General features: G+C 42.9%; 1 protein-coding gene across 1 annotated transcript in view; it reads right to left on the reverse strand.

Moving 5' to 3' along the window:
- Positions 1-18,619, reverse strand: part of CCDC6 (coiled-coil domain containing 6) — a 96,586-nt gene extending 77,967 nt beyond the window's left edge. The window contains exon 1 of the mRNA XM_039871864.1: positions 18,081-18,619. Coding sequence (XP_039727798.1) covers positions 18,081-18,392 — 312 coding nt within the window. The 5' untranslated portion in view covers positions 18,393-18,619. The remainder of the gene's footprint in view (positions 1-18,080) is intronic.
- Between the last annotated feature and the right edge of the window lie 4,725 nt (positions 18,620-23,344).

The raw sequence follows: 23,344 nt of genomic DNA on the forward strand, positions 1-23,344 counted from the left end.
TTTTTTGCAATTCAAAATTAGAAAAAAGGGCAAGTCTCTGTAATAGACAGAGTGCCAAGAGAAAAGGAAGAAGACAAAGACCAACATCCCAATAGACAAATGAGAAAGACTATGAACTAGGCATTTAAAGAAAAGGAAATACAAACGTTCTTACAAACATATAAAAAGATGCTTATGTACCACCCTTGAGAGAAATGCAAAGACTACACCAAGATGCCATTTTTCAATGACCAGATTGGCAAAATCCAAGTTTGATAAAAACGTGGTATGGGGCCACATGTAACCTCGTATCCTGCTAATGTAAGTATAAATGAGTATGAGTCTTAACGAGGATAATTTGGTAGTAACTATTCAAATTACACATAAATTGCACATCTCATCCAGCAATGACACTTCTAGGAATTTACCCTGAAAGGCAGTATCTCAAAGTGAAGGAATTCCTCTGGAGTCAATCTGCCTAAGTGTGAATTCCGGTTGTGCGATTCTCTAGGGTGTGACTCTTGACACCTTGCCCAATCCCTTTGATCCTCAGTTTCCTCATCTGTAAAATAGAGATACCTCACAGGACTGATATGAGGAATGAACTGCTATAAGGAAATGGTTTAAGAGAGTGGCTGGTACATAATATGAGGTAGGTGAGCAGTAGCCAATGCTATGTAGCCCGCTAGATATACTTACTCACCCCCATACAAAATGATCCATGTTCAAGGTTGTAACATTATGAGACCAAAGACTGAAAACATATTAGATACCCAATGAATTACTATGCAAGCATAAAAAAGAATGAGGAAGTAATCAATGTATCGTTACAGAAAAATCTCCAAAATATAATTGAGAAAGAAAAAAAGTCGTAGAACAAAGATTCATCCATAGCATCTTTTGTGTAAAAGGGAAGGGGATAACATATCATAAGATGTCTTTCCTATTCAAAAAATGCAGTTAAAAAATAAAAGAACACTAGGTAATTACGTGAGGTGATGCAGGTGTTAGCTGTAGTAACATTTGCAATATATACAAGTCTATCAAATCCACACGTTGTATACCCTAAACTTACACAATGTTGTATGTGAATTATTTCTCAATAAAGCTGGAAAAAATAACTAATGGGAAAAAAACAAAAAGACTATTTTTAAAAGGGCAGCATTTTTTCAAGCCTCAAGTGAAAATATTATGTATTCACAAATGTATAGAACAGTGGTTGCCAAACTCTCTTGCTGGGTCAAAAGCAATTTTTAAATTACCTGAGAATCTAAAACAATACTAATGCCTGGCTCCTCTCTCCAGAGGTTGAAGGATGTGACCCCAGATATCATGAATTTTGAAGTTCTCCAGGTGATTCTGATGGACAGCAAAGTTTGGGAACCACTGACTGAAAGATGAAAGGCTATTGACAAAGGTCAAATTATACCCACAAAGAGCAACAGCTCCAAAAATAACCAAAGTCCCAAGTCCCCAAGTCAGCGGCCCACTTTAAACAATATTTGACACAGGCAAATGAGAGCAAAGTAAAATAATTTGGACCTTCCCTTGGAGGTAATTTCAACAGCTAGAACTGTCCACATTTCTTTTCCTGGATCTTATAAGCGAAGGAGTTGGCCATCCTGTCCCAGCCCCCACTGAGGCCTCATTCCCCACATCTGGTGATCCATCTTGCAGAGGTCCAGCAAGTATTTGGATAACTTCCGGTAAATGGAGACTTGTTACTTTTTACCTCATTCTCCTTCATGAATTACTGTCAAAGCTATGTTCAGTCTCCTTTGTTTCTAAGTGTTGAACTTCTTGACCACTTTTCTCCTTCTCTACAAAAAAACTGACAGAGTGGAAAGAACCCTGGCCTGGGAGTGAGGCCATCTACCTTGCAATCATGCCTGTCCCATCTACCAGCACTATTCCCTGGCCAATAATTTAACATTTCACCTCTGCCCCAGATCCTTTGTTTGTGAGGTTCCCACTATGTACCCCATAGACTTGTTGCAAGACTCAAATGACACAATGGAGTTAAAATCATCCTACAGATGCTGCACAAGCTGTAGATTTCAGAGCTGAGGACCCTGGGTAAGAGTCTCATTTTTCTACCTGGCCATAAGACATGTGTCTCTGCACACAATGCCCACAGCTTCCTGTCTTGTGCTCTCCAGCCCTGCGTGGCTTCATACACAACACTACACCAGACTTTTTAGAAGCTCTAGATGCCAGGCCACCTTCCTACAGCATAATTCCTCCAGGATGCTCATCGGACATTTCCCAGCTAAAAGGAAGACAGCAAAGAATGCCTCACTTCAGATTTCCTTGCAGCCAAGCTGAAAAACCAAGATTCTTGTCCCATATGCACATGTACAAGATGGTGACCTGAGATTCACCCGGCTGTGTGTCACTGTGGCTGGGAAGCCAGTCTGCATACCTTCCTGAGGGCAAAACCAGCATGACCAGGATGCTTGGGGGACTAATACCAAGAAACAGGCCAGCAGGTAAAAGGTCCCAAAGCCTGCTGTCAACATTCTAGAGGGAGAGAGATTTAGATCTGGGGCCAACAGCCTTAAAGCATGGGGGCAAAGGCTCAAAGCAGAAGGGAAGCAAGAATAACATATTTAATTCCAGAAAAGCTTCTGCTATTTACCTTTCAAACATTACTAAGGAAAATACACTACTATTTTTTAGATGTGATAACAGTATGGTGGTTATGAAATCCTTATCAGAGATGCAAAATGAACTATTTATGGGTGAAATAATTTCAAGACTGACCATGTGTTAAGTTGTGAAGCTGGGTGGTTTGTAAATCCATTCTGTTTTTGTGTATGCTTGAAAATGTCCATAAAAAAAGCTTAAACAAAATCTTCTATCATCATAAAAACCAATTTCACAGCAGGGGAATGTGAGAAACATATTTTAACAGCATGACCAAGTGCCAGATGTTTGGGCTAGGGGACAAGGCCACTAAGTCACCAATGTGAGCAGATATGTCTCCTCCCAAGGCATCAGCATCCTCATCAGAGCCCCAGGTGCAATGGGACCCAGGCACCGAATGTAAATGGCACTGGCCATGAACTCCATTCTGGTGTCAGCAAGGCATCCCAAGCTCTTTATCACTGTTAAAGGATGCATGCTCTGTGTCAGAAGCAGCTGGTCTTAAGGATATTCAGGGTGCAGCTCCCTGCTTGGCTTTCCCCTGTGAGAAAATTCAGGTCAGCCATAAATGACAACATGGACACATGAGAAAGCATTCCATGAAAGGGGATTCTGAGACAGAAAAAGAGGGATGGAAGACTTCAAGTATCAATTCAGCCATTCAGAGTTGCATACGATGCTACTAGTGAAGCCTGCTGTTTCAAGCTGCCATGCCTTTGTCCGTGCAGTTCCTATGCCCTGGAGCGCCTTCACTCACATCTTCCTGGGGGAATAAAAGCCTACAATCCCTCCAACATTCTGTCATCTGTGAAGTATTCAACAACTGCCCAGGCCAAAATAGTCATTTCATTTTCATTTCTTCCTGAGCCAGTCCTGGGTCTGTCTGGCCCAAGATCCCTCCATTGTCCTTCCCCTGCTCTGCAAGGTAGAGTGACCTCTGCAGGCTGCATCTTCCAGTTCCCGGAAATCAGCTAACATCCAACTGGATCTGGATGGAAAGTAGGAAGAATGAGGGTGTTTCTCCCCTTTCTTCTCCACCTCGGGCAGCATTCCCGTCTCCAGGCTCCCCCTTGTTCCAGCTTTCTCTTAGTGACCCTTGCCCTGGGCTCTGATAACTAGCCTCCCCACACTGTCCTCCAGAGATGGTGTCCTGGTGTTTCAAAGCCCTAGGCTGCCTCACTGCACCTCCCAGCGAGTTACATTCTCAGCAAATCTACCACTGAGATGACCAATTCCCTGGGTTAAACTCTCTCCCTCTCATCCCACGTGGTTTGTTCTCCTGTGTGAACCCAAAAAAGCCAACTTACCGGCTTCATTCAACCATGATGTCGTCACTGCTTTCTCACCTGTCTCTCTGACCAGCCCCTGTGTTCCTTCACAGCAGGTCCAAGGTCTCTTTCTGCTTTGGGTGCCCTTAGCCCAGGGCAAGGCACTCAGTTATTATTCATACCCTGCCTTGTTCCTAAAAGAACATCTCAAGCTGGTACTTAGCAGGCATCCAAAAACTATTACGTTAAATGAACACCAACGAAACCTCATTATCTATAAAGGTTAGAGAAAGACCACAGGAAGAGGCGACTCATGGAAACATCTGTAAGAAATAGAAGGAGGATCCTGAAGGGAAATTTATTATAAGGATTCACTACTCGAGAATTAGAGCAACTGCCCAGACGATTAGGAATTTAAAACACAAACCAACTAAACTGTGCTATATTCTGAACTCCTACAAGGAATTTCATAGACCCTCACAGTGCAAATGGTCACAGAAATATAATACAGTGGTTTAAGGACAGGGGCTCCAAAGCCAGGCTGACAAATCTTGGCCCTACCACCTACCAGATGAATGACCCTGGCAAATTAACTTCTCTGTACCTGGGATCTCTCAGTCTGCAAAGCTGCAATAATTGTGCCCCGTGGTTTTGTTTCAAGAGCTAAATCAAACGGTGCACGTTGGCTTCATTAGTCATGATCTGCAGCATAGCTCCAGGGGTCTCAAACTCAACTGCCATCAGAGAAGGAAGTAAATAAGCATGTGACGCTGCAGGGGTGCATGTGAAGCAACAGAGAGAGGTGATACCCAGGACAAACTAGAGTGTCTCTGCCTTTCATACGACATTCTCTTTCAAAGCTCCTTCAAAACTCTGAGGCCAAACCACTCACCTGCCGACCAAACGCAGGCTGCCAATTTGCAATCCCTAAATCCTAAACAAGCCTTCTAAGCAAAATGGGGAGAAAACTGAGGCCTCCCCCCACCCCCCCAAAAAAATACATGATTGTTACCTGGCCCCACAGTCAGCGAGAAGCCAAGAAGCCCAGTTCTCTCTGTGCCATTTCAGGCTCAAAAGGAAAGGAGAAATGAAACAAGAGGGCTGGTAACATGTGGCCAAATACAGGGAGACACCTAAGAGATACAGTCAAAGTTGGCTTCCAGAGAGGAAGAAATAAGGAAGCTGGTGGTAGGTGGTCAGAAAAAGTGAAAGCAAACTGAGAGCAGCTTACAGAAGAACAGGAAGTGACATTCTGAGAAGACCCCAAAGAGCCACACTAAGGAGAGAGCTCACAGACATGTTTAAACTGAACACCATCCTTGAGCATCCTTTCATGTACTAATTAGTCATGTTTATATCTTCATTGGAGAAATGTCAATGTCAATGTCAATTCAAGTCTTTTGCCCATTTTTGGATTAAGTTGTTCGTTTTTCTTGTGTTGAGTTTTAACATGGCTATTTTTAAACCATTTTCTGTCCTTGGAGTGGCATCACTCTTAGATAATTTGGTTGATTCCTAGATCCTGGGAAGGTAGACAACTTATAATGTCCAGTTGTGTGGTTGGCTTCACAGCGGAGAAGATGGGCAAGAAGCAGATCCATAATCTCTGGCTGGATAAAGTGGGAAAAGGAAGATATGCTGAATGCATCCTGAGGGCTTTCTTAAATCACATCGTTCATCCCCAAAACCTGAGCAGTAAGACATCATGATCCCTTTTTAGAGAAGGTATGGTGGCTTAGGGGTCAGATAAGTTACCATATGATTACAGAGCTGAGAGGGAGCAGAACTGAGATTCTTTTTAAAAAGTTGTACAGGCTTGTTTGTTTGTTTTTCTATATAAAATATAGGCCCAGTTAAATTTGCATTTCAGATAAACAATAATTTTTTGGTATACGTATGTTCCATGCAACATTCAGGACCTGCATATACTAAAAAATTATTCATTGTTTATCTGAAATTTAAATACAGCTTCTCATCCTGTGTTTTTATATGCTATATCTGGCAACCCTATCTGGTTTCCAAGTCTCTTTCCATTATACCAAGTTCTCTAAAAGAACCTTAGGGTAGAAAAACAGAAAAGAGTTAAATAAAATTTAAAGGAGGGATAATTCACACAGACGGCCTAATGGAGAAAGCTAATCTGCAACACTTAAATTAAAAGCATAAAAACAAAAAAGGTGAGCAGGGGAGTCTACGGGAATCTGAGAGCTAGAAAAGAATGCACTGTACTTATGAAAAGCGGCAGAATCGACTGGTTTCCATTTGTGGCCAAATAAGTCAATTCCAATTGCCTTTTCACATCGCCCATCAGGTACCAATGGCCCAAAGCTACAAGGCTCTGGGCCAAGTAAGAACCAACCAAATAAGGGATTAAAGTCATTAGTACTAATCTCCCTTACCTGAAAAAGAGCTCAATGGGAAGGCATTCTAAGTAGCCTGGGAGGGAGGTACAGAGAAACCAAAGACTCCATACCGTGTTGGCTAGAGCCACACCTCCCTGGTGGACTGCTGATAGCCAAAAACCTAACAGCAATCCAGGGTTCAAGTCAGCTTACTATAACTTGTTTATTTACAACGCCAGCTGAGTCCCTGGCAAACTGTCCTCCTTGTCCCCTCTCATCATACCAAAAGCCTTTACACCAGGATAATAAAACCACAATAGACTCCTGGTGAAAAGCAGGCTCCTTCAACCTTCCGAAAGTTCCCAGGCTACCACTTCTATCGCTAGAGCGATCCAGAGGCAACAATAAGAAAAGAGGTCACTTGGAGTCCCCTGCAAACAGAGAGACTACTGGTCTCCCATAGACCTGCCCCTAGCTCACAAGCTGGGGCTATCCTGTCACTGAGTACTGTAAGGGCACTCTCGTAAAGTCAGTCAATGCCAAAGACATCCGTGTGGTGGTCTCTCTCCTTTAGACCAGCAGCTAAGCAGGAGTGGCACTCGTGTCTCAATCATCAAAGTCCAGCCTTGGGAATCCATACCCCCGCGAAACAGGGTCAAAAGCCACACGACAGAGAAGTTGGTTTTGACTGGCTCCTGCTCACAGTGCTACAGACAGAAAACTGGGAAAAGGCACGTCAGCTTTTTTTCACGAAATAATGGAAAGAGCCCTGCAACTGACCTAAAAGAAAAAAATGGATCGTTTAGGAAAAATGTTTGCCTCCTGCTGTCCTGGTAACTTTTACACAGCCACACGAGCTGATTTAATCCTGACTCACCAAACCCTAGGAATCAGCCAGAGTTCTCGGGCATCCTCAAGTGCCAGAGAAACACAGGCCCTGAGAAGCCGGGCTGCAGAGCTCCCAGCCCGAGGTCTCCAGAGAGCTTGGTGCTTGCAGCCTTAACCGCCCCCTCTCAGCTTTCCAGACATTATTTTACTATCGTCTTACAGGATTATCAAGAACAGTTTTGATTTTGAAATACATTTTGGAGAAAAAGAGAAAAGTGTGGGGGGAGGGGTTTACTAATAATCTTTGCTATCATTTACTTAATAATTCACAAATAACCAAAATACTTTCATGTGTCTTATTTGATCTTTCTGAAAACAATGGGACGGAAACAAGACTATTATGAACCCTAAAGACTGTAGTTTTAACAGGTTAAGTCTACCGAAGCTCAAAGACACTGAATACAATATAACTTGGCTAGGAAGGTAGCCAGAACCTCAATGAACCAGAGCCCACGTTCTACAGGCCCGTGTCCTCTGCTGTGCCACACTCCTTTTACACTGTCCCAATGCCCAATGAGGGAAGCGGGGTGGGACTACCCAGAGGGCAAAGGCTAAAACTGAAAACAATTCCACAGATACAGAAAATTCATACAGTGGAATACTGTAGAGCAATAAAAAAAAAGAACTACCCCTCTATGCAACAATATAGATACTGTTTAATATTAGTAAATGTATGAACTAGGATAACAAAATAATTTAGACACACACAAAAATACATTCTGTATAAAGCCACTTCTTGACGTTCAAAAATAAGCAAATCTATAGTTATAGAAGTCAGAACAAGGTTACTGTTTTTTAGTGGGGTGAAAGCTTCAAAGGGGTGCTGATAATAACATGCGTCTTGAGAGAGGTGATGATTAAATTCCTTTGCCAATTCATTGAGTACTTTTTAATAAATTTGTGCATTCAAAGCTTGCGTACTTTACTGTAAGTATATCATACTCTGCTAAGAGTTCATAAAAAGTCGACCTGGGCATTCCCCAAAATAAATTCCACAAACTTTATAAAGCAGCTACTGGGTTAAGGCTGAGGAAAAATGCAAATGATCCTTCAAAAGGTAGGGTTTTTATGTGCCAGTCACCACACAAGACACCATCAACACTGCCTGCACCCACATCCCTGTCCTACCACTTACTGCAACCTTCGAGAGTTGCTGAGACTGTTAAACCTCATTTCTTCAGCTGTGACATGAAGATAGCTATGGGTTGCTATGAGAATGAAGTGAGTCCCTAAAGTTCAGAACTGTACTAGGCACATGGTAAGCCTGTAATATATAGCTATTATCATGGAATAAGACATCATTTTATAGACAATATATTGACAAAAGTACCTGTCATCAAATAGTTTAGAAGGAAAACAAAAATAAATGTCTGCACTAAGCAGCTAGAATTATGAAAATGCAGAAATGCTCCTATTGTTCCCCTGCCCCCTCCCTCCCCTCATCTACAGTTGGCCCCTGGATGGAACCTAGAAACAGAGCGCACCAGGCTTGCCACCCAGGCCATGCTCTCCTCCTCGGTTTCATTTCTTTCCCCTCATTCAGGCTCTGCATGAGTAAGGGAGGAACGCCTCCTTCTGCCACCGCCCGCACTCCCACCTTCCTCCAGATTACTTCGATTTATCCTTCAGGTTTTAGCTTAATCATCACCTCATGAGAAAAGGAACGCTCCCTGACTACGGTCCCAAGTCCCCAAGTGCAGTCTCATCCCAGTTGCTATATGTGGCACACTGCCTGGCATACAGCATGTGATCGATACACGCGTTGAAAAAAAATCCACTATTACTGTGCTGGTTGGACTATTTTTAAGTAGAGGTTATAACAGAGGTACTACAAAGAGACTGATTCTAGACTGGGATGGAGAATCTAGATGGCTGCTGTGCTTTAAGCAGAGGTGGCAACCTCCTGGGGTACACTGGACAGGGTAAAGGGGTGGAACAGACTGAGGCTCAATACTGGAGGGAGACAGAGCCAGCAAGAGACGAACAGGTCGTCCCCAAGAACTGGAGGCGCCCTCCCTGTCACTGTTTCTTTTCCAAGGCAGGGAGTTTGCTGCCCTGGAAACACTCCCTGAGGCCTGGCATCCTGGGAATCTGCTGTGGTAATGCGGCAGTCGTGACTACTTTAACTGAAAGAACAAAACAGTGCAGAAATGACTAAAACACCTACAGTGAGATAAAGATAAAACTATTCGTAAATTAATTTCTATCTCACCCTCCCACAGGCTATGTAGTCTTGTGCTGAAGCTCTGAGGCCAGACCTGGGTTCAAATTCCAGCCCCACCAGATAGCCATGGGACCTCAGACGAGTTACATAACTTCTATGGGCCTAAATCTACAAGTCTGTATTAATGGATAACATCAGTACTGATTACACGGGATGGTGCTGAGGATTACACAAGCAGACATACGCAAACCCCTCTCCACGGTACCTAACCCTTAGGAAGCACCGGGCAAACATTGGCTGTTATCACAGCAACACCAAATGATTTGGAAGTGGCGTGATGTTGGTTCATAAGAAGTGTTAATTTCTTCAAGCTTTTCTTCAAACTTTCTTAAATTATGGTGTGTCTGAAATGCTATTTTACCACAATTCTTTAAATCACACACAACACAAAAAAGTCACTGGTCCTTTTCTCCGAGTACCTAATGTATTTCTCAGTAGTAAGCAACATGTGTTCGAGTTTCAAAATAATGTGAAATAGTTCATATACTTTCCTTAGCAGGTAGTGATCTGAGCCAGAAGAAGTTCTAACCTCTACTTTATTTATAGTAAAATTGTACTCTTTGCTTAACAAAAACGTTAAAATCATCTAGCTGATTTTTACCCCCTCAAATTTTAGTGTTTCTATAATTGGGAGCTACTAAATGAAGCTGAGACACAATGTTTTGACTCTCAGCAAATGTCTTTGTTTAGATAAATTAAGGCCTGTCCAATGAAGAACCAAAAGACAACAACCGAAAACCTCAATAGAAGTTATTATTTGAGTTGACTTATTAGGACAATTGAAAAAAAAAAATTACTGCTTAAATGCAAACACAATTAAAAACCAAATAAATGATTTTTCTCTCAAGTTTGTTTCAGCTCTTTTAATCACACACAAGACTGCTCACTTGTGAAAGCAACACATGAAGTGTTTAATGCAGGTACTAGATTTCTAAGAACTTTCTTTAGTTCACCCACACTCCATGCTGTTTTCATCCTTCACCTTCCTCTTAAAACGTTTTTGAATTATGACCTATGTGTTGGCTGAATATCCCGACTCTACTCCTCAGTACTGAGTGGCCTCATGTGATCCCAAAGTGCCCTCAGACGCCCTGGAGGGTATTACCCAGATCACCCCCGACACACACCTGGCACCCAAGATGATCTGATCTGGAACAGATGCCTGGAAGATTATCCTGTCAATCAACACTGCTTTTAAAAACACTGGAATTTGAAATTGCCATAAACTAGTATCTCTAATTAATTTTAATAGAAAGTCTTTGCTTTCACAATTTCAGATTGAAGACTTAGAAAATTCCAGTCCATCTAGCAATATTCTGTGAAAGCAAGATGAGTGGGCCCCAGAGTGTAACAGGAACAGAAGGAAAACAACCTAGATAATTTCAATCTATAGACAGATGCAAATTATGACATTAAAACATCAATGTCCTTTCTTTTCAAACACCACATAAAAAATTAAAAGCAGAAGCCTCCCATGCCATTTCGACAGAGGCAAATTGAAGAACAACTCTCCCCAACTCTGCCCTACACAATAAACTACAAACTAATTGAACTGAGCAAATATGACATATTGTGTCCTTTAAAGAGATTCACGAGGTAGATGAATTCCATTTAGGTTAGGAAGGTGGAAGGTAACAGAGCCCTCCCTGGGCATCCCTACAGGAGTCAGCGTGAACTTCCTTTCTTACTTCTACTTATATGTTGGTTATTTCTGTACTTCATGACACTCCAGGCTGGAATTCCCTACAGGACCCAGCCAGGGCCAAGCTGAATGAAAGTCAAGTACAATCCTTGGTAGGCTGCTGGAGAAGCCCTTACATTCCTTCTGGATATTTCAGAGTATCTGGCACAGTCGGCCCTTCTTCATAAGTACTTGTAGGCTGAATTCCGCCTGTTTCAGGCTGTATATATCATAGGCTACTTTGTGCCTTAATAAGGAGGCAAAGGGAAGAGAAAAAAATTACAGCAAATTTCCCAGCATTAAACAAATATTAGAATGAATTTTAATCATTAAACTGCATCCCACACATCATATCTAGGGACCAATAATAAGGAAGGGGTAAGTTAATGCCAAATAACCGTCAATCAAACGATCAACCTTTTTTTTTAGCATTCTTCTCCCTAGATAAGAACAACTACATGAAGTCCTATTTGCAATTTACTGTTTTGAGCACTGGGATAAAATTCACAGCTGCGGGCCTGACAGCCCTAAAAGATAAGAAAATTTGACAGCCTTGGGGGAAGCAAGAAGGGTCTGCAAGTCAACACCACTCCAAGATCCTGAAGATTAGAGATATTTTCCAGAGCATTAGTTTCCCTGCGAAGAAAATTTCAACCACCACCAACACACTGGACCTGTGAACATTTATTTCTCTAGCTTTGACAATAATGCAATCTATTCAAAAGCAACTGCACTGTGATCGAAAACAAAACAAAATGAAACAAAAAACACCTACCCAAAGAGGAAAAAAGTATAGGAGGGAACAAGGAAGATGAGTGTTATCCCTTGCTCATTCTGACTGTACTTTAAAAGCTCAGATTAACATTTCTAAGGTGTAGCGATTAGCGCTGCAAGGCATGATTCAAGGAAGAAAAAGAGAGAGAGAAAAAAAAAACAAGTACATTGTGTGTGAGACTATATCAACCTTCCAAACTCCTCTCTGCAGGCCACACGTGGACACGCACAAGGATTCAGCAAGTCGCCCAATCCTATTTGCAGATACTTCAATTGGAGCTTCAGCAGGTCACCAGTACTTGCATTGCTATATTCCCCTCATCATGCTCTATGCTTGTTTTCCAGAGGCTGCTGGGGGGCATTTCGACATTAAAGAAAGTCTTAAGAAACGCCTGGAGTGATCTGTCACCATCGCCAAAACTGAGGTGGCAAGTCTGAATGAATACTTCCAACAGAGCCACTTCCCCTAAAAGCCTTGCTCAAAAACCCTTTAAAAGGTGAACCTGAAGACACTTTGTCCCCTTTCAGAGGTGAAATGTATCATGAACACCTAGGTATACGCTACAAGGTAGCCCACAACATCACCCATGGTTGGAAGGCAAGGGCTTGGGGAACGCACTGACTGTAGTGGTCCCCAAAAGTATACAATGTATCCATTCATCCACCCAGATTGTTCAACCATCTATGGAGAAAATGGGTGTTTGTTGAACAGGACACAAGCAGGAGAGTGACTACTAGCACAAGGTCAGAAGACAGTATTCGTTCCCTCACCCCAGTAAAACAAACAACAAAAAACACTTCACCGCCCAATGCCTCTGGAATCAACTCAACATCAACAACTGTTGAGCATCTATCGCATGCCAGGCACTGAGGAATGAGACTGAGCAAGGCAAATTCTGCCCCCAGAGGAATTTACACATCCCCTAGGGGAAACCTATGTAATGGGGAGGCGAGTGGCAAATGGGTCCTGTGAGACATGAATGGGCACAAAACCCAGTGTGTGGCTAACAAAGAGGCAGTGCCAGTGTATACTGGGGTGGCGTTAGGGGTGGCAGTACCGTCTCCTTGGATTTATGAAGTAGAAGGGAGGGGAGGAGTAGGGAAGAAATTAAGAGCAGGAGGTACATCCTAGAGTTCAGCCTAGTGAGAGCTTCGAGAACGTGAGAGTTGCGTCTGTGAAGCAAGAAGGAGTCAGACTGTGTAAAGCTGGTGCACCATCAGAACGTTTACCTGGATCCAGAGGGCAATGGGGAGCCAATGAAAGTTTTAAAGCAAGCAGTGACTATGCCAGACTTTTTGCTTGAGGCCATCTCTCCGCTCTAAAACAAGAGTCATCACAAACCAGATACTGGTGATTCTCTGAACTATTCCCCACCCCCAGTAAAATAAATAAGGAGAACACTGTAAAAGACTGTCACAAACTCCTCTAAGATTTTTTTTTTCCTAATCGAATATAGATAATGTGAAACATACAGAAGGAACGTACAAATATGAAGAACTTTAACTAGACTATAAAAATAGCATCTTTAGGAAGAATGAACTTATGTACAATTAGACCTAACTATGAGGTCATACTTTTCTCAAAGTTGTGTCTAAAGTTTCATACAAATCTAAGATTTTTTTTTAAACAAGAAAAAAAAGAAAGAAACAGACTATACAAGGGCAATGGTGATCTGATAAAGAGTCTGCCAAAATGAAGTCTTAAAAATGGAAAATAGTGTAGTAGGCTTCCAGAGTAAATAATTCAAAATCCACAACATTAACTATATGAAACCATTACACTGTTGATGTTTAAAATAGCCAGGTACCAACATATTTTTCTACTGTAACTTCCAAACGCCTATGTATTGCTGTTATAAAGGACTAATTTTATGGTTAGAAAGATACTTAAATACTAGTGATTTATTACAGGCCTTTATTTTCAAACCAAACACTGAAAGGCTGAACTGGTCTAAAAAAGGCTCACACCTTATAGCAGCGGTCCCTAATCTTTTTGGCACCAAGGACTGGTGCATCTATGAAAATCTAATGCCTGATGATCTGAGATGGAGCTGAGGCAGTGATGCTAGTGCTGGGGAGCAGCTGCAAATACAAATGAGTCTTCACTCGCTGGCCCACCACTCACCTCCTGCTGTGTGGCCCGGTTCCTAATAGGCCATGGACCAATATGGGTCCCAGGCCCAGGAATTAGGGACCTCTGCCTTAGAGAACTAGCCACAACAGGTGTGAGACCTTGCTTATACTCTGAGAATACTAGCAACCAGTCCAGAACTTTGAAGCCATCCAATTACTGCCCACAATTGCATTTCCTCACCTCCTCAGAGACCACCGCGCCTGGATACCTCTCACTATACTGCATCAGATAATCTCCAATTACAGTTCACTCGCAGTACAAGCCAGATAGATCTAACCTAACATCTATAAGCTACTGAACAGGGTGACTGAGCATTTGTTGTTTTTTTTTTCCCTTCCACTTCAAAGAAGAAATTATGATCTATAATCAGCAGCTTGGTTTCACTGCTAATTTTCTGGGAGAAATTGGAGAATCACTCAAAAACATTCCATTCCACCTCTAATTCCCAAATAAAATACTAGGAGTAAGCTCTAACTCCCAGATGCACTTGGCACTTGTAGACATAGATGAAGGGCCTCGTACAGCTGAGTCTTCCCCATAGATGATGTTTACCTCTAAATGTTGAGGACACGGACCCATGAAAATAGTCCTTTATTAATTGGGTAGCTTGATCAGAATAAGCACTTATATACCATCAAAAGAGATAGAAATAACCATTGGTTAAGAACTTCTATTGGCCTTTGGACTTGGCTTAAAAAATGGGTGGAGGGCACGAGACACCACTGCACATCTATTAGAATGGCCAAAATCAAAAACAGTGACAACACCAAATGCTGACAAGGATGTGGAGCAACAGGAACTCTTTTTCATTATAGCCAGTTTAGCAGTTTCTTAACAAAATTAAATGTATTCTTACTACAAAATCCAGTAATTGTGATCCTTGCTATTTAACCAAATGAGCTGAAACCCTTTCTTTCCACACAAAAACCTGTCCACAGATGTTCACTGAAGGTTTATTCATAATTGCCAAAACTTACCAAGTCCTTCAGCAGGTAAATGGATAAACCGTGATATATCCAGACCATGGAATATTACTTAATGCTAAAAAGAAATGGGCTATCAAGCCACATAAAGACATGGAGGAAACTTTAATGCACATTACTAAGACAGACACCAATGAAAAGGCTACAACTCTGTACGATTCCAGCTATATGACTTTCTGGAAAAGGCAAAACTATGGAGACAGTAAAAATATCAGTAGTTGCCAGGGGAAGAAGGAATGGAAATACAGAGCACAGAGAATTTTTAAGACACTGGATCGACTCTATATGATACTATAATGAAGGATACACGTCATTATACATGTGTTCAAACCATAGAGTATACAACACCAAGAGTGAACCCTTATGTAAACTATGGACTTTAGGTGATCATGATGTGTCAGTGTTGGTCCACTGGTTGTAACAAATGTCCCACTCTGGTGGGGGATACTAATAATAGGGGAGGGCAGAAAGAGCAGGGAGTATATGAGAAATCTCTGTACCTTCCGATCTATTTTGCTGCAAACCTAAAACTGCTCTAAAAATAAAATCTGTTTAAAAAAAAAAGGAAAAAAGAAAAAAGAGGGTGCCTCTCTCTGTTCCAGGGTATGGCTGCCTAGCCATACACATTCATAGTCACCTTTAGTGCTCAAGAATGCAACAATTAATATTAGAGGAACTAATTAGAGCCAGGAAAGCAAGTAATAGGATTATGATACGATCTTTGCTTCAAATTAACAAAAATAGTGGAAAAATCTAGCAAAGCCTTCACTTAATTGAACATCTAGACCTTGTCACAAACTTCTTAGGCAGCTATTAGCAAGGGCTATGTTTAAGTTAAAGTTATCAGGGGTTATGTAGCTTAATCTTGACAAACAATGACATGGCATTGTTCAAGGGACTCATATCCATGGATCCATTTCATGCAGTTACACATTTCTCCTCCCAAATGACAATCCACCCTAACACAATCTGGGTCCAAGGTCCGTTAACAAAATTCTCAAAAACTTAAAGGAATCTCTTCTTTGCATATGTCTTAGTAACCACTCACCAAGTACTAGGGAACCAGATAAACCGCAAGCACTTTTATTTGTCTCCCTGAACATATCAAAGATTAAGGAAGAACTGAGAGGTTTCTGGTACTTGTAAGCTGTCATCTAAGGCAATTTTTAAACTTTACTCAGTAAGGCCACAAAGTATATTTGGTTGGATGTCAGCTGTAGCTAAGGGTAAATGCTAAGAAATAAAGCCACCACCTTACACTCTTCAAGCCAAATGTTCAGAAGGCCTCTGATCTTATACATCAGGAATGAAATTGTCTGTGCAAAACCAACGTGTTTGTGTACAATTTACAGACCTACTTACAATATGGTCAAGTATCAAACAGATAACCCTTTCATAGCATCTCCAACCCAAGTTCTCCCTCCCAAATAAACAAAAACAACCTGAATTGCTCACTGTATGCAAGAGGCTCGAGATTCTGCTTCATATGTTTTACTACTTTCTGTGGTTCACATTCTCCGAGACTAACCCTCTCATTTACTAACTCAAACCTTAAACTGCTTCCACCAACTTCTCCCTCTTCTCAAACCCTCACTCAGCGGACAACTCTCTTGGCCAAGAAAGTTACAGAGGAGGCTTGGAAGTGGCTGCCTCTGCAAATTCCTCCCCCTTCCTACCAAAAGGGCACCTCAAAAACTTCACAGTTCCAATTCCATTCACCAAGACTGGTGTCTTTCTACGATCAATTTCTATTTAGGCTGCCAACATACTGAAACTTTGGTGGCAACCTGCTTTTTAAACAAAATTCAGAATGCCATCCACTTCCGATGTATAAGCCAGATCTGGGAGCCGATATACGCCCACTCACATATACACACTCCTCCACCAAAGACTTTCCTGGCACAGGGGCATCCCAGACTTTCCCCAGTTCATTTCCACAGTGTGATCTTTGATCCATGCCCCAATTCATGCCTTTTTGTCCATCTGAAGTTCAGTCTATCAGCCATTGTGCAGCAGCTACAGCAATTTATCCCCTTGATTTCTTAACATGTTCTTCTCTGCTCCTCGCTGGGAAACTGTTTTGATCTGAATAGAGTTGTCTGTATGGGGATTCTGCATGTTAATGATGCGGCTAGCTGGCAGGGATGTTAGGTGAGAGCACACACTGTACTTTTTCCAGTTATGTTTCGCCCCATCACAACTATAGTGGCCTTTCTAAACGCCTGCTACACTGGGAAGGAGACCTACACATCTAATCCTACCCTCTCCCGGGGAGCTTCTGGGGGACGGCTGGAAACAGAACAGACAGCCAGTTCTCCAATCAAATATCTGGACTCAAAGGCAAAATACCCCCAGACACCTCACCACCAATAAAACAAACACACGTACATCTTGCTCAGCGAAGGAGTCGCTACCCTTCACTCTGCTTTCAGCCTGCCCAGGTTTCATACCCTTCACTCTGTCCAGGCCAGTGTAAGTTACTGCATTCTCCCGGCTGTACACCGCCTCCGCCACCACCCACCTCCACCCTCCCTACCAAGGAAAGGACTACCAACGGAGGTAGGAGCATCAGCTCCGGTACCCGCCCTTCCCTCTCGATCCTGGCCAGAAAACTCCACTTCCCGGATTCCCAGCCACTCTCTCCCGCCTCCTCCCGGGGCGATCCAGCTAGCGCCGTCCTGATGCCAGCAAAGTGCCCAGCCCAGCTGCGCACCCCCCGCACCTCAAGCCAGGCCCCCGGAACAGGCCCCATCTTCCTCCCTCTCCCCCAGCATAGGGCTCTCCAGATTGTGGACGCACCCCTCAGGCAGGCTAGGACTGAAGAAGTCCCACCCCGCCCTCCAGCCACGCCGCCAGCCTCCAGCTTTGACCGGGAGGGGCTTCCTCCGCAGAGGTGAAAAGGGAACGCGGCTGGTTGTCCCAGTGCCTTCTCCCGCACCCTATGAGGGGCCCGGACTCCTGAAAAGGACAGACCCGCGCGCCCCCGAAGGGACACCATCCTCTCCCCCACCCTCCGGAGGCCGGCAGGTCTCGGTAGGGACTGTGCTCGCTGCGGGTCCCTGGGAGCCTCGGGGAGCCCAGGGGCTGCCCAGGTCAGGGTGCAGCTTCTCCCTGGGGCGGGCGGAGGTCGGCGCTGCGGCGCGCCCCCGGGGGGCACTCACGATGGTCACGCTGGCTTTGCGCAGGTCGCGGTTCTCCTCCTGCAGCGCCTTGCACTTGAGTTTGTACGTCTCCAGCTCGATCTTCAGCACCTTGTTCTCCTGCTGCAGCGAGGCCAGGCGGTTGGTGAGCTCCTCCAGGCGGAACGGCGAGATGACAATGCCCCCCGACTTCCCACCGCCGCCGCCTCCCCCGCCGCCACCGCCGCCGCCACCGCCGCCCGAGGTCGACGAGCAGGATGACTGCATGGCGGCCGAGCTGCTGCTGTTGCCCCCTGCCCCGTCCGTGTCGCTCTCGCTGGCGCTGTCCGCCATGGCCGCGGCGGGCTGGAGAAAGTAGGAGGAGCAGGGAGGCGGCGGCAGCGGCGAAGGCTGGGCTGCGAATGAGTGGGCGCCGGGCGAGCACAGGGGAGCGCCGAGCTGGGCGCCTGGCACCAGGGCGCAGACTCGGAGCGGCGGCGAGAGAAAGAGAGGGAGCTTCCCGCTGCCAAGGGACCTCCTCTGCCAGAGAACAGAGACCCCGCCCGGGCTCGGGCAGTATTGCACTGAGGCTCGCTCTGTCCCGGCCTGGCGCGCTCGCTAGGCCGCCCTGCAAGCTTGCGGAAAGCTCTGGGACCCGCCCGTCGCCGCCGCGGCCCGCCTCCTGGCGTCGGCCGGCGGGCTGGGGACGCGCGGGCACAGACGCTGCGGGAAAGCCAGGCCAACCTCCGCACCAGCAGCTCGCGGGTCGCACGTGTTCCGAGAGAGGGCCTCCGAGCGCCCTGATTTAAGCAGACGGCCGTCGGGCCTCTTCCGGGCTCGCCCCCGCTCCTGGGAAAAGGAAACCCAATGCCCTACTAGCCTTGCAGGTGCTGGGGACACGTGGAAAGGTCAGCCGGGTTCCGGCATCCAGCACCAGCTGAGTCGTGGCCCCATCTTCCGCCAACTGTGTGTGCTGGTGTCTCCCTCTGTCTGTTTCAAACATACACGCAGCGCTTTCAGTTTTCTCTTAGTGAGCCTGACTGACTGAGAGGCTTTGAAAAGCGTTAAGAGAACAGAAAGTTACCCTGCAAGGAGCAGAATGGGATGTAACGACAGCCACAGGTTAACCTGGTTAAGGAAGAATTTGCAGAAGAGACACACCACACCCTCTTTGCTCTTCCTAACAATCTCATAAACCACACTGCACTCAATTGTTTAAACAAGGTGCAACTCTTTTTTTCTCTTTGCATCTTGCAAACGGTGCCAGGACATGTCACGCAATACGATTAAGACACTGATGTCTAATCCAAAAAGAAAAAAAAGATAAACACTTGGTTGATTGAAAGACTTCTCTTTAAGTGCCAATTTTCTAAAATAACTGCAGACACAGCATTATACTATAAAAACAGCAATGATTAAATAGGAATGCAATATAACCACCACTTTTCCTTACTATAGTCCTGCCCACTCCTAAAAAACTTTAATATGTCGAAAATAAATCAGATTAATTACTCTAATGTGGTCTAATTCACGGTTCTATTTTTGTAGCATAAGAAATTTAAAATCAAAAATTTTATTCACCCCTTTCCCCTCCAAAAGAAAGGTTTGCTGGAAATTGGCCCAGCAGGTGATGATTCTAAACACTTGACACTGTTGACACAAAACAGCTTTCACTAAAGTATAAAAATTGGAAAGTGAAACTGACCAGGCTGGTTTTATTATCCAAGCTTATTCAAGGGACGAACAAACACATGGAAACAAAACAACAAGAAAAAATGTCAAAATTTTTCCTATTGCTTTGAACTTGTGGAAAAGTTTGTAATGTGTTAACAAGGATAAAGAGGTGGGGAAAGAAATGATTTTTATAATCAACCACTCCTCCATCATCTTTAAACCTAAATGTGATCTAATGATTAAACTGTTATTCAGCAGCTAATGGAAACTGGTACCTCGGAATAAACTAATCCAAGTGTTCCAAATGACATCATCTTTTACCAAGATGGCTGCTTTAGCAGACAGCTCGGAAATGCCAAATGCAATTAAGCCCCAAATTTCTCCTAGGTTTTTGTTTGTTTGTTTTGGGGGGTTTTTTTTTTTTTTAGTTTAGTTCCAGAGGACTTCTGAACTTAGTCACTTTTGGTATGGCGTGGGGAAAAAAGTTGGCTTTGCTCTTCAGAAATATACAGCCAATGTAAATAATTCGGTTAGAAGGATCCAGTTTAATTTTCACTGAACTTATTTCTCTCCCTGACTTTTCATTTTGGAGATGTGGTACATGAGACAAGCAACTCCTTAAATTGGACATGGCTTCTGGAAAACTCACTTGCTGGGTGAGATGGAAGAGTAAAGCTAGCAGGGAGTAGCACTACAGGGGAAAACCCAACATTTAACAGCATTCTTTCCACTTTATTCAACACCATGATAGAATCTAAAGAGTGGGTCTGGCTTCTATACTTCACAAGTTTCTATTGTTCCCTAACCCATAGTGTGTTAAAGCTTCTACGTTTGGAGTTTATTGCAACAGAAACAGTCCTTCCAGGAAGAGCAGAGGGAAAGCCCGCTCAGTCTTAGCTTTATCACCAACTGCCCCAGAAAGGCAGACTTACTGCTTCAAGTCAGCAGAGGGGTGGGGTTTTAACTGCCTGGCTTTCTTAAAGGGCCCACGTCAGGGCAAGCTTGAGAATGTATTGGTCTTCAATGGGATTTGGAGGAAAACTGCATTTTGACATGGTGCTTTTAGGCAGTAATCGTGTTTAGGAGACTTTAGGGGGAAAGCTATCTTCTAAAGCTCCCCTGCTGATACCGATAGGAATAAACAGGAGAATATTTTTTCACTGTGGTTTTTATTGTTATTGCAAAGCAGAAGCATGTCTAATTTTCTACTTCTTGTAAAAGTGATTCCCCTTATAAACAGACATTTGTTCAGGAATCACATTACAATAAAAAAAAAAAACTAGTTACAAAACCAATAATATCATAATAAACCTTTCTCAGCTTTCTGGGGGAAATGAATTAGAAGAATAAATGGTAGTGTGTGCTGCCTGGAGGAAGAAGAGACAAATTTAGACAATCACTTCTATCTGATAAATAATGAAATTTACCTTTACCCTAAATTCGAGTTGCAAAAATGTAACAACAAAGAATGCCTTAGAGTCTAATTGCAAGGCACAACATCAAAATCTTTTTTTGTCTTATGCCATTTGTGCAGCTGATTTACTCTATGGCTTTGGACTTTTCAATAGCAATTGACAATGACATAAATCATAGGCAAATTTTGTTGTTTAATTTTTAATGTCTATAAATAAAATGTACATATCTAGTTACATTAATGTCAAATATGAATGATTTTATTCAAATTCTGAATGGATTTGGTGGTTGAAGGACCCATCATTACAGTTTTGAAAAGAATTCAAGTGAGACAAGTATGAAGTAGCTTTTGCAGAATGTCAGAATTTGTACGGAATCATAGAAGAATCTGCCACTGTGGTGCTATCATTTCTTGAAAGGTAGTTGATTTAAATAAAAAGTGTTTATTTAAATATGCTTCTGATTTAGAAGTTATGTCTAGTCCCTAGGTCGAGTACAGGGTTTCTCAACCTTGGCATTATTGACACTTGGAACTGGAAAATTCTTTGTTTAGGGGGTGAGGATAGAGTCTGTCTTGTGCATTATAGGATATTTAGCAGCCTCTACCCTAGCCTCTACCCACTAGATTACAATAGCGTGCCAACCAAAAATGTCTCCAGACAGTGCCAAATATCCCATGGTGGGAGCAAAATTGCCCCGCTTTGACAACCACTAATCTAGGAGAACAATTACTTCTGCAGGACAAAAGTAGAGCCACTTTGCAGTGGCTCTTCTGGCAACACATAGATTACATCCCACTGACTCATCAAGAGAGTCTCCCTCTCATTTCATATTCCCAGTGTCAACTAGCCAGGAGATCCTGGACCCAAACAACCATATCTGCACTTCATACCATTGCTTTTCTTCAACCACCCCATTTCTTTAACATGCTTTTTTAATATTTCACACATATTAACGTCAAACTAGCCTTGCATATGCAGCATCCCGCCCAGGCAAGGGATCATGTATACAAGATTAATTATGTATTTCATCTCTAGCTTCATGTTTGCTTTCACTCATTAGTTCACCAGAATCGAAGCCATTTCGAAATGGCTTTCTAAAGAAATAAGTCAAAGGCTAAAAGTAAATCAGATGAGAATGAAGTAAGAATTTTAACAAAAACTGAAACATATGACTTATATGTCAGGAGATTTGGCAGGCTATAAAACCTAAAACTTGTCTTGACACAGATCATACAGAATTGCTGACCAGGAAATGCTTTTTAAATTCTACTAAATAGGGAGCAGAGCTAGAAAGTTTCCAAAAGCAAAGAGAAAAACTGGAAATAACCCAAATATCCACCTACAGTACTATCCTGTTATATTCATGCAATGGAATAATACAGAGCAATGACAATGAACAAACTACACCTACATGAAGCAACATGAATGAGCCTCATAAACGTGATAAGCAAAGGATGCCAGACATAAAAGAGTATACACCACATGATTGCATTTTTTAAAGTTCAAAAATAAAGAAAATTAATCTATAATGTTAGAAGTCAATATAATGATTCTCCTTGGGAGGAGATAGTATCCATTGGAAAGGATACTAGGAAATTTTTACTAATGTTCATTTTCTTTACCTGGGTACTTATTACATAGGTATGTTCGATTCTGAAAAGGTATTGAGCTATATATATTTATGATCTATGTACTTTTCTATATGTATGTTAGACTGTAATAAAATGTATCTAAAAACTTGTCAGCTGAAACTGGGGCAACAGCACTGTGGGTCTTATTAACCATGACATTTGAGTTTTATGTCCATCAGGGATAGAACTTGAGCAAGGCAGGAAGATGTAACTAAGACACCTAAATAATGCTAGACTATCAAAGAGCTACACACACACTGAAAGACTGGACTAGGGGAAAAGTTTTCCTACCAGCAAACAGGAAAATAACAAGGAAGCTTGTTTGCATTAAACTGGATTCAGAGTTGTTGTTGTTTTTTTTAAATCTCTTTGGAAAAGTTACAATCTAGACCTAAACCTCATGGAGTCAGAAGCTTCACAAATACAATTTGTACTAATATGATCCAGAAATCCTCAAGATGACATTATATCTTAAAAGTTGGGCTAAAATGTGAACTCTCTGAGTGATAGAAATGTTCTATATTTTGACTGTGCTGGTGGTTACATAAATATAAACATTTGTAAACTCTCATCAGACATACCTAAA

This window comes from Pteropus medius, unplaced genomic scaffold (assembly GCF_902729225.1).
Source record: "Pteropus medius unplaced genomic scaffold, Ma_sr-lr_union100, whole genome shotgun sequence".
Taxonomy (NCBI): Eukaryota; Metazoa; Chordata; class Mammalia; order Chiroptera; family Pteropodidae; genus Pteropus; species Pteropus medius.